This window comes from Schistocerca serialis, chromosome 10 (genome assembly GCF_023864345.2).
Source record: "Schistocerca serialis cubense isolate TAMUIC-IGC-003099 chromosome 10, iqSchSeri2.2, whole genome shotgun sequence".
Lineage (NCBI taxonomy): Eukaryota > Metazoa > Arthropoda > Insecta > Orthoptera > Acrididae > Schistocerca > Schistocerca serialis.
The window spans coordinates 202,148,663-202,161,192 of NC_064647.1; the positions used below are offsets into that span (position 1 = coordinate 202,148,663).

The 12,530-nt window shown below is 40.0% G+C and overlaps 1 protein-coding gene across 1 annotated transcript in view; it reads left to right on the forward strand.

The window, feature by feature from the left end:
* LOC126424687 (mucin-17) overlaps positions 1-12,530 on the forward strand; it is a 166,358-nt gene that overhangs the window by 16,723 nt on the left and 137,105 nt on the right. Inside the window, exon 4 of the mRNA XM_050087414.1 lies at positions 6,158-6,721. Coding sequence (XP_049943371.1) covers positions 6,158-6,721 — 564 coding nt within the window. The remainder of the gene's footprint in view (positions 1-6,157; positions 6,722-12,530) is intronic.

The following is a 12,530-nucleotide window of genomic DNA, read 5'->3' on the forward strand; positions in this document are numbered from 1 at the left end:
GTCACCATCTCACACACAACTGACAGTGAAACGGAATGATGGCCCTACTGGTGCGCAAACACTACTGGCCGTGTCTGAAGCCATTACCACCTGCCCATCAACAACTTTGAAGCTACTTCCTTTCATTGGTATAAAGCTTGTTTAGAATAACCCTGTACATTCTGTTTGATATGGTTCACTTCTTTTATGTTTCACAGTTTAGTGGTTACCTGCTACTGTAGTTGACAGTGATTGATTACCATCTCTCCTTCAGGCAGAAGTGCCCACAGCTCAGAATGCTCCATGTACACATGAAACAGTGCTGTAAGCAATAACAAACTTCTGAGCTTCACTTGTCGCAATTCATCGTTCTTCCCATTTCCCCACGATTCGTCTCCATGTGGAACCATACAAATATTGTCTCCAGGCAATGTTGTAATGAATAACACCACCATAAGGCAGCATAACTGTTCACTGAATGACACAAACTTTATAATAAGCACCAGTTTGCTTTTGTTCTACAATATTATTTTTATTGCTAACCGGTTTTCGGCTTACAAGGCCATCTTCAGACATTTACTGAGTATTATCACCAAAGAAGAACACCATAATGTTGTTCTACCAAGAACCGACGGAAGATTCTGTTAATATGACACAAACTTTCTTTTCCCATTCCTTCAGCTGCCTTGTGTTTTGGAGTCAGCCTCATTTGGTGCTGTGTCACCTGACCTCAAGCCATATGACCTCCAGCTTTCTGTGCATGTTTGGGAGACCTCTGGCAACATGCTCCCACACTTTCATTTGTTTCCACCAATTAGTTGATGTATTATCTTACATTATTTTTCTCATCCATAAGCTTTGCAGAGCAGTATAATAACAAATTACAACTGTTACGTTACACGTCGCAGTTGTCATCCGCATCTGGATGGCAACCAGCAGGACAACTGTGCACAGGACAAAAGGTATGACCAGAGACATGCTCTGATTGACTATTACTGTGGAAGTTGTTCTGTAGACAACTAGCTGCCAGTCACTTTGTTACCCTGATGCAGATGTAGTTTAACATCTCGCCATCTGTCATGTCTGCCTGTTTCACACCACATTACTGTAGTTTTGTTTCTGTTTGTATGCATATTACAGCCATCAGCTAACATGTGGTCCAGTTCAGTAGACATATGGTGTGATTCTTGTTCACTTTCTATGACTGCTGACTTGTCACTTGCGAAACGTAGCATGCTGATTTTCTGTCTGCAAGTTCCAACACTCACACAGTGGTATAACTCTTTCCGTCCCTCATTGCTTCCTTTACATACAGAGCAAATATCAGTCAGTGTTGATAGTAAGCAAACCTGCTTCACTCCTTTCCTTATTTTTGTCTCCAAAAACTGGGAACAGTTTGTGCTGTTAATGGTGTGCTCCCTGGTATGCAGCAGAGTTGTTGTTTCCATTTTGTGGGCGGCATTTTGAAGACCAAATTGAATAGTCATCATTTGGTGCTGTTGTGTGTACTCACTGCCTCGACTCTGACCAGACTATGAACTACTGATGGTCTCACACCGCTGTTTACAGCAGAGTTCAACCTGCGGCACCTACTGTGTCCTTTGATGTTCCTTTGTTTTCCAGAGCCCTTGCTTATATTCTATTAAATGCACAGTCTGTCAGTGTTTCCCAGTTCTGGTGGGTATGATCGCTGGCGAGTTCTTGATAAATAGACTGCTGTTGATTACTCACAAATCAAATCTATCCAGCGTGTACTCTATACCGTTCCGTTATCTGAGGGCCATTAAGAAAAAAGAACTGGAGACCAGTAAACAGAAACTTGCACCTTTATCAAAAGTATGGCCCAGCACAGGTGAGACACTTGACCCACTGTGACACGAGGTTGTGGATGGCTGTCTTGTAAAATTCCTGGGGCTGCATTGTGAACCAGTTCTGAATGTACTGCTTGATATCCTTATCCAATGTGAATTATTTGCCTCTTGGAGCCTTCTTTAGCTCACTGAAGTAGCATAATTGCAGGCAGACAGGTCTGGACTGTGTGGAGGGTGACTGATGACCTCCCGTTTGAATGTCTGCAAGAGCTTCGTTACTGCATTTTCTGTCTGGGACCTTGCATTGTCATGGAGCAAAATGACCAGGTGCTCTGGTCGTTTAGAGTTGATTGCTATATGAAGGATGATCAAGATCTGTATCACTGCACATTCACCATTGATTCAATAAGAAGGTGGTATTTTTATTAGAGCACGAGGTGAGCCTAACCTTTCCCACAGTTATGTAGATTCCCTTAGATTTTTGGGTGGCAGTGATCTTGCATACTTCCATATTTTTGGGTGGTGGTGACCTCGCCCGCTTCCATTGAAGACTAAGGTGTCATGACTCAGGTTCGAAGTGATGACACCGTGTGTCATCTCCAGTGACCACTCGTGATAAGAACTCATTCCTTTCCGTTACAGTGCTACAGAGGCAGAGGCATTTTGTTGACGAGAGTCTCACTCCTGTGCTGGCTGAAGACTGAGGCAGCCATTGGGAACATGCTTTGCACACTTTCTGGTGTTAACACTTCTGACACTCAGTTCAGCCTCTGCATAAATAGGATCTGCTACCGGAACTCACCAGTCCTTAATAATGAGGGCACCCACCTGCTGGATAATGACACCGGTAATGCAGTGTGGCATTCCGTATTGTGCATCATCAGCAAATGAATCACTTGCGCCACACCTTGACACGTGCGGTGGACTTGCAGTATTCTCTGTACATTTGTGCCATTCTTTAACAAATTTTCATTTTCTGCACACCTTCCACTGTCAGCAAATGCACTAAATCCCATTGTACTTGTGCTGAAGCCTCCATTTCACTGTTTCCAACATAGCTTGAATTCAGTGGACAGTTGACAAGTTCACATGCTCGCTCTGTCATTATGTGGGTGTATGACCGTATCCCTCTACCAGCAACTTCGAGATATCAACACTTTTACAGTGACTGCACTTTCTTTCGTAGGCAGTGACATCACAATCCTTTCAGCGGTTTTCATTTTACAGCTTCTGGCTCATTTCTTTGTGAATGCGTCCTGTATTTCTGTAAGTACTGGGTGGTGGACTCTGCTCTATATAATTGGGCAATGTAGGTTTGTAGTCCTCGAAGAACCTCAAGGTGTGTGACAGAGGGTACCTCATGTAATGCTATAATTTCATCACTTGACTATTCAGTTCACTTTGGTGTGTCGGAAGAATGACCATTGATAATCCTGTATATAATCTTGAATTTCTCTGATTTCACAGCTTCAGTCTGTTCATGAGGTTTGTATGAGAGGATGTAATACGTTCATAGGCTCCTTTTATGGAGCAGACTGTCAGGATTTTAACATTAACATCTCTGTTGTGTGCAGCTCTCATTTTAACTATCTCCTTGATGAAACACCATTTACTTAGATCTTCCGTACTTCCTCAATTAATCCTACCTCAGAAGGATCCCACACTCAAATCCAACACTCGTAGAATTTACCAAATAAAGGTTTTGTATGCTCCCAATATTGTGGATGGGTTAACTTTCCTTAGGATTCTCCCAATGATTTGTCAGTAATCTGACTGTTCTACTACTAATTTTGTGTGATCATTGCACATTGCAGTACTTAAGAGTCCCTGCATCAATTGTCAATCCTCAACTAGAACGTTTTTCCATTTTTCTGGTGCTTCAGTTTCACTATACACAGCAGCATCAACTGTGAACAGCTTCATGAATCTTTCGGCATTATCTGCCAGCTCATTTAAACATTTAATGGATCGGAATGTGCCCATAGCTCTCCCTTAAGGCACATCCACAGTTACTTTCACTTCTGACAATTTCTCCCTACTAAAAGCGACATGCAATGATCTGCTGTTTAGGGAATATTCAGTCCAGTGGCAAAGCTGATCTTAGGTTCCATAAGCTTTTGCTTTGTTCACTAGATAACATAGAAGACTCTACTGAACTCGCTCCTGAGGCCGAGGGAAATGATATTGATCCAGGTGACAGCATCTGTAAAACCCATGTTTATTCCAACAGAGAAGATTTTAATGCTCTTAAAAGGCTGTTCTCTGTGAGAATAAACAGTCTTCCATAATTCTACACCAGATTGCTGTAATTCTATAGGTCTTTAGTTATGTGCATTGTCTGAGTGCTTTCCTTGAAAATTGTAGTGATTAGTTCCTTTCTCAAAATGCTTGAAACTTTTTGTTGATCTAGCACTGCTGCTAGAAAGGGAGCAAGTTGCTTTTGCATGATCTCTATCAGTTTGTGCAGGTATTTTATCAGTTCCTCTGTCATGTTTCCTCTGTTTAGTAGTTTCATTTGATTTTACATTTGCTATCAGTAATCTGAATACCTAAAAATATAATTTATGTTAGACTACTGCTCGTTACATAGAGGTTGTAGTGACGGAAAGGCACATTTAAAAATAGACATTTTGGAAAACGTCGGCTTTTGAGGAATCCTTCATCACCCACTACTGCATGCGAGTTGTGCATGTCCTTTGCCGACTATTTTTCGACGATAAATGGTAAATTCATGGCCTCATCTTGAGGTGAGAGGATCCACCACATTGTTGGCTGCCTGTGTCCTCGTAAGAGTGCTCCAACTTTCCAACTTGCTGCTTTCTGGCTTGACATCTCTCTCTCTCTCTCTCTCTCTCTCTCTCTCTCTCTCTCTCTCTCTCATTGGTAGATGACATCCAAATAGTAGCAGATCAGGTTTTACACTTTCTTTGAGAGAGTGGTTAGTGTGCACTCAATTATAACTTGTTACTGTGGTCCTGTCTCTATATTTTTTTTCATTTTGTGACGTGAATCTTCAGCCAGTATTCCACAGTGAAAGAGATTGCCAGTCGACTGCGACGGACTTATTTTGTGGGTAGGGGATTTCAGACTGATTCAATGTGACACCTCTCTCCTATCCCATTGCAGTTCCTTCCCTTTGACATTTTCTTCCCTTCTTGACACCACAGAGAACCAATTGGCAGTCCATCCATTTCTTTTACATCAAGCGAAGTGGTTCAGTGGTTAGCACATTGGACTCGCATTTAGGAGGAGGATGGTTCAAACCTGCATGCAGCCATTTTGATTTAGGTTTTACGTGATTTCCCTTGATCGCTTCAGGCAAATGGCTGGATGGTTCCTCTGAAAGGACATGGCCGATTTCCTTCCCCATCCTTCCCGAATCTGAGCTTCTGCCCTCTCTCTAATAACCTAATTGTTGACGGCATGTTAAAAATTAATCCCCTCCTCCTTTTCTTTTCCTGGAAACCTTTAGGCTTTGACTATTACAGGAAAAAAGTGATTAATTACCTCAATTTTTAGTCTCAATGAACCTCTCAAAAAGTTCATTCATTTATTCATTCATTCATTCAGTCGAGTGTTGTCTCCGCCACATCACGAATAGAACATACCATGTGCTCATTTTTACATCGTTGAATGAGTGCTCAAAGTACACTTAGGCAGTGGATGAGAACACACATCACATTTTAATTACTACTTTTCCCATCCTATTTATTGAGTAAATTGAACACCCATTATGCCATTACTATTCAAATGGAAACGTTGATATTGTAATTATATGTTGGCATTAGAATCTCTCTCTCTCTCTCTCTCTCTCTCTCTGTGTGTGTGTGTGTGTGTGTGTGTGTGTGTGTGTCATAAACATACCGTATTGAACATGTGTTCAATATGGTATCAAGGTTTGGGTTGTTGACAGCTTTACTTCTTACCATTAATTACTCGGTTTGTCAATCATCTGTAGTGCCACAGTTTAGAAGCTTCAATTCTCATCTTGTGTCTGTTGTTAAATGTCCACATTAACATTCATATAAGTATCAGAGAAGTCTTCCTGATACTTAAACCTATAATTGATGTTAACTTATTATTCTTTTGAAGGAAAAGTTTCCTTGCTATTATTAGTCTATGCTTCAAACCTCATCTGCTTCAGCCATTATCAGTTATTATGCTGCCCAGATACCAAAACACGTCCACTAGTTTTAGTGTATCATATCCAAATGTAATTCCCTCAGCTTCCCTCTCCCAAGTCTTTTACTGTCTCTGACAGAATTACAATGCCACTCAAAGTTTTCCTTTCTTCCAGAGGACTTTTAATTTCATTTTTTCTTATGTTATTATCGAAGTAAAAGCAAACTGTACTTCTACTGTTCTAGGTCGGTCCTACATCAAGTGCCAGCGTACCGACTTCTGCAAATACCACGCCATCGCAGACTCCGCCGGGAACGCCAGTGGTGAAAAGTGCTCCAAACTCGGAGCCGCCGCAGCAGAGTCGGCCGCGCCTCCTGTTGACTGAACTGCCCAAGACGCAACCCCTGATATCGTTCGATTCCCCATCCCAGTTTCTGCGACGCAACAGCGACAGTGTGGGAGGCGGCTCCGCCAGCAGCCCGGGCGGCACCGAGGGTATTGACGGGGTGGAGGTGGACGGGCCAGACCCTGTGCTGGGGCGCGCCATCTCGAGCAAGATCACGGCACTGATCAAGCGCAGCAAGGCTACCGCCATCCTGCAGAAGTTCAGTGAGATGCGGGCCGAGCGCAAAGCGGCCGAGGCCGCTGCCACGCAGCTGCAAGCAAAGGCCGGCGGCTGCAGCTGCAACAAGCCGGTGGACACAAATTCCAACCTGTGTACCGACAATGTCAAAGTGAAGGAGGACTCTCCCAATAAAAACATTTCTCCTGTGTCCCGTGGCACAGTTGCCAAAAAGACTGTAAGTGAGGTAAGTAGTACACTGTCAATTTGATGAGTTGTGACATAATCACAGCAAATATCACAGAGATCTAGGAAAGTGTTTACATCTTATTCCAGTTGCAAACCATAATCTTGTATAACAGGAAATTATTTTCAGTCTGTGATGACCATCTCTGACATGAGTAAAAACACTTTTTCTACCACATCCATCCAATGTATCTAAGTATAGGGCAGTCAGAAAATAATAAGCCAGAAAATATTCATTGTTTTGTGTACTGTTGTAAGTACCACATACAACAAATCTGAACAGGTGTGTTGCACCTATGCAAATGCTCAAATTTGTTGTATGTGGTACTTAAAATTTTACGTGAAACAAAATAATCTTTCCTGGGTTATTATTTTCTGACTGTACCTTCTTACATATGTGATAACTGGCATAAACGCAACATGTGGTGGAAGTTCATGAACCTCTTGTTGACTTGTATTCAGCAGTCTGAGACTTCTGACATCAACCTCTCAATATAGATTTTCTTTAATGCGGTATGAACAATATGAGCTTATTCAAAGAATTAACAGCTTTCACTCATGTAATATTAGGGAGAAATCTAATCTGCATTTGGATCAAACCTCCTTGACTGTTGTGCAGAAAGGTGTGCAGTATTCTCCTGCATCCATTTTCAATTAGCTACTGCAATAATTTTTTTAAATACTCTTAGCAGTAATCCTCAAACTGAAAAATTTCCTTATGGCACTCTCCTTTTATTCTGTTAGGGGTTCCTGGGAAAAAATTAAGCGAATTCCTGGGTTATATTGTTTATTCTGCTGTTATATACTCTCAGCTTGTCTGCATAGGATTCGTGTTACATATTTTATTTGCTCAGTTATTACTTGTCAGATGTTAATCTCGTGTAACTCATTCCATGACTTTGGAGATTTGCTCAGTTTGGTCCTATAAAACTAGATGCATAAAATAAAATAAATAAATATGTTGGCAGGATGTGATGGAAAAAGTGTTTTTTAGCATGTCTTGAAGATGGTCTTCATAGACCAAAACTAATTGCACTTTTTGTTTGTAACTAGAATAAAGACATAAACACTATACCACTATACATTGATGTGTTCTTTGTAGTTTTCTTTTCCTTTACTCTTCCCCCCCCCCCCCCCCCCCCCCTTGCCCCCTCGTCTGCTATATTAACTATTAGTTTTACTATAGACCTTAGAGATTGCTAAAATAGAGCATCAATTATCCTAACTAATTGGGGATCACAGGTCTTCATCAGTTTATTTGGCTAATCGTACTGTGTATTTTTGTTTACCAATAAAAACTACATATATTTATAACAACATGAATCTCTGGTATTACGAAGGCAAGAACAGTAGGGATGCATGTATCGCAGCCTAGTAAACAAAAACAGTGTAATACACATGCATTTTGCGTGTACAGTACATACATATAGAATTAACACTTGAAAACCAAGCCTACCTGCTCATGAGCGTCTAGTAATGCACCTTTTTCATGACAGGTATTTGATATCGGTCGTGTTCATTTTGAGCTTCAAACCATCTCGAGGCAGTATCTAAACATTTAAATGTTTCAGAAACACCTGCTGTTTTTTCATCTTCATTTTCTGGACCAATACTTGAGAGGCTGTCAGCATCAGCTCCATTTGTGACATGGTTTACAATTTTGCTAGCCCACCTGATGTGGTACCCTGGATCTGCTTTGTCGACATTGTTACATTCCTGAACGTCTTCATCATATTCACGGCAGTTGAGTTCTTTTAGCATATTGGCATTTTTTACTTATCATTCTGTTCATCATTTTCAATTAGTCTTCGAAAACTTTCTGCAATACCCAAAATTTTATTCCAGGTTTTTTCAGATTCTTTTCGTGCACATAGTGCTCCCATTGTGTAAGATGCATCTTTTAGAACATTAACTTCATGGTTCCTCAACAGACTTTCTTCTTCTTGCCCTTCTCTTTCTAACAATAACTTAGGTGACTATTCTTTTCTGCAAAACCATTTGTAAGCATCAATAACATCTCGATCCGTGGGTGCAGTAACAAGGCTACGTTAGGTGGCAGAAACATCACTTCTATGAATTCATCCTTTTCATTTAAGATATCATATGATGGACGAAAACCAGATGGCAGTTATAAGAGTCGAGGGACATGAAAGGGAAGCAGTGGTTGGGAAGGGAGTAAGACAGGGTTGTAGCCTGTCCCCGATGTTGTTCAATCTGTATATTGAGCAAGCAGTAAAGGAAACAAAAGAAAAATTCGGAGTGGGTATTAAAATTCATGGAGAAGAAATAAAAACTTTGAGGTTCGCCGATGACATTGTAATTCTGTCAGAGACAGCAAAGGACTTGGAAGAGCAGTTGAATGGAATGGACAGTGTCTTGAAAGGAGGATATAAGATGAACATCAACAAAAGCAAAACAAGGATAATGGAATGTAGTCTAATTAAGTCAGGTGATGCTGAGGGAATTAGATTAGGAAATGAGGCACTTAAAGTAGTAAAGGAGTTTTGCTATTTGGGGAGCAAAATAACTGATGATGGTCGAAGTAGAGAGGATATAAAATGTAGGCTGGCAATGGCGAGGAAAGCGTTTCTGAAGAAGAGAAATTTGTTAACATCCAGTATTGATTTAAGTGTCAGGAAGTCATTTCTGAAAGTATTCGTATGGAGTGTATGGAAGTGAAACATGGACGATAAATAGTTTGGACAAGAAGAGAATAGAAGTTTTCGAAATGTGGTGCTACAGAAGAATGCTGAAGATTAGATGGGTAGATCACATAACTAATGAGGAAGTATTGAATAGGATTGGGGAGAAGAGAAGTTTGTGGCACAACTTGACCAGAAGAAGGGATCGGTTGGTAGGACATGTTCTGAGGCATCAAGGGATCACCAATTTAGTATTGGAGGGCAGCGTGGAGGGTAAAAATCGTAGGGGGAGACCAAGAGATGAATACACTAAGCAGATTCAGAAGGATGTAGGTTGCAGTAAGTACTGGGAGATGAAGAGGCTTGCACAGGATAGAGTAGCATGGAGAGCTGCATCAAACCAGTCTCAGGACTGAAGACCACAACAACAACTTGATGGGCGAGTTGGTGCGCTGTTAAGGAGCAGTAATGTTTCCTCCTTTTTGCCGTTCTAGATTAGATTTACTTTCATTCCAGTTGATCTGTAGTGAGGAGGTCCTCCAGCATGTAGAACAAGTCAGAAAAACAATAATACACAACAAATATTTACAACTAAAACAAATAAGCTAATGTACGTTCCACAGATCCCAAGTGGAATGATCATAATTTTTTTAATGAACGCTATATGTGAGGATCATTTTGCGACACTCATTTACTAAGGTTGCATTAATGCACTGAATTTAAAATTTAAAAAAATGTTTTATTTATTTATTAGGTAATAAACATGTAATAGAACTACTACAGTGCTTGTTTACAATGAAAACATTACTGCACTGAAATGGTGCAGAAGTTAGATTGTAAAATATATATATATATATATATATATATATATATATATATATATATATATATATATATAGTTATAATAGAGGGAAACATTCCACGTAGGAAATATATATCTAAAAACAAAGATGATGTGACTTACCAAATGAAAGTGCTGGCAGGTCGACAGACACACAAACAAACACAAACATACACACAAAATTCAAGCTTTCGCAACAAACTGTTGCCTCATCAGGAAAGAGGGAAGGAGAGGGAAAGACGAAAGGATGTGGGTTTTAAGGGAGAGGGTAAGGAGTCATTCCAATCCCGGGAGCGGAAAGACTTACCTTAGGGGGAAAAAAGGACGGGTATACACTCGCACAAACACACATATCCATCCACACATATACAGACACAAGCAGACATATTTAAAGGCGAGTAAGTCTTTCCGCTCCCGGGATTGGAATGACTCCTTACCCTCTCCCTTAAAACCCACATCCTTTCGTCTTTCCCTCTCCTTCCCTCTTTCCTGATGAGGCAACAGTTTGTTGCGAAAGCTTGAATTTTGTGTGTATGTTTGTGTTTGTTTGTGTGTCTGTCGACCTGCCAGCACTTTCATTTGGTAAGTCACATCATCTTTGTTTTTATATATATATATATATATATATATATATATATATATATATATATATATATATATATATATATATATATATAAAAAAAAACAAAGATGATGTGACTTACCAAATGAAAGTGCTGGCAGGTCGACAGACACACAAAATTCAAGCTTTTGCAACAAACTGTTGCCTCATCAGGAAAGAGGGAAGGAGAGGGAAAGACGAAAGGATGTGGGTTTTAGTCATTCCAATCCCGGGAGCGGAAAGACTTGCCTTGGGGGAAAAAAGGGCAGGTATACACTCGCGCACACACAAACATATCCATCCACACATACACAGACACGAGCAGACATTTGTAAAGGCAAAGAGAGTGTATACCTGTCCTGATGTGACTTACAATACGAAAGCGCTGGCAGGTCGATATATAGAAATTCATCAATGGAGTAGGAGGAGTTGGGCACCAATACACACTTTATGCTTCTCTTAAATTGAATTTCATTCCATGTTAAGCTTTTTATGGCTTTGACAGGTTATTGAAAATGTGTGTTCCAGAATAATGCGCACCTTTTTGTACAAGAGTAAGTAACTTTAAATCCTTGTGAAGATTATTCTTATTTCTAGTATTGATTCCATGAACTGAGCTGTTTGTTTGAGAAATTTCATTAAGGAATAAATATATTGGGAAGCAGTAGTTAGTATTCCTAGATCCCTAAACAGGCCTCTGCAGGATGTTCTTGAGTTCACATCACATATAACTCCTATTGCACGTTTTTGTGCCCGGAAAACTTTAGCTTGGCTTGATGAATTCCCCCAAAAAATAAATCCCATGTGACATCATGGAGTAAAAGTAATCATAGTATGCCAGCTTTTTCATTTTTATGTCCTCTGTGTCTGACAGAATTTGCCTTGCAAATATAGATTTATTATATGCTTCAGCAGTTCTGTGGTGTGCTCCTTCCAGTTGAATTTATTGTCAAGCTGTAATCCCAAGAATTTAACACTGTCCACTTCTTCTATCTACTTGTCGTCATATGTTACGCATACACTCGTGGGACACCCCTTACAAGTTCTGAACTGCATGTAGCTATTTTTATTATTATTATTTTATTTGTGACAAAGAATTGGCTAGGAACCAGTGATTAATGTCCACAAATATTTTATTAGCCGGTCTCTCCAAGACTAAGATTGATTTGCTATTCATTGCAATGTTTGTATCATCCTCAAACAAAACAAACTTGGCATCTGGTAATGTTACTGATGAAAGGTCATTGATATACACAAGAAAAGGTAAGGGCCCTAAGATGGAACCTTGTGGGACCCCTCATGTAATTAGTTCCCAGTTGGATGAGCCTGATAACTTAATACAGTCTCGTTCCTAATAACACCCATTCTTTCCTGCCAGAGATATAAGAATTGAACCATTTTGCAGGATTTCCTGTTACACCATAATATTCTAATTTACTTAAAAGGATATTGTGATTTACACAGTCAAATGCCTTTGACAGGTCACAAAATATGCCAGTTGCCTGCAATTTTTTGTCTAATGAATTACTTACATTTTCAAGGTAGGTGTAGATAGCCTTCTCAATATCAGAACCCTTTAGAAATCTGAACTGCGACTTTGACAGTATGTTATTTGTGATAAGATAGCTATAAAGCCGACTATACATTACCTTTTCAAAAAATTTTGAAAATTCTGGCAAAAGTGAAACGCGATAGAAATTTGATGCTATTTCTTTATTTCCCTTTT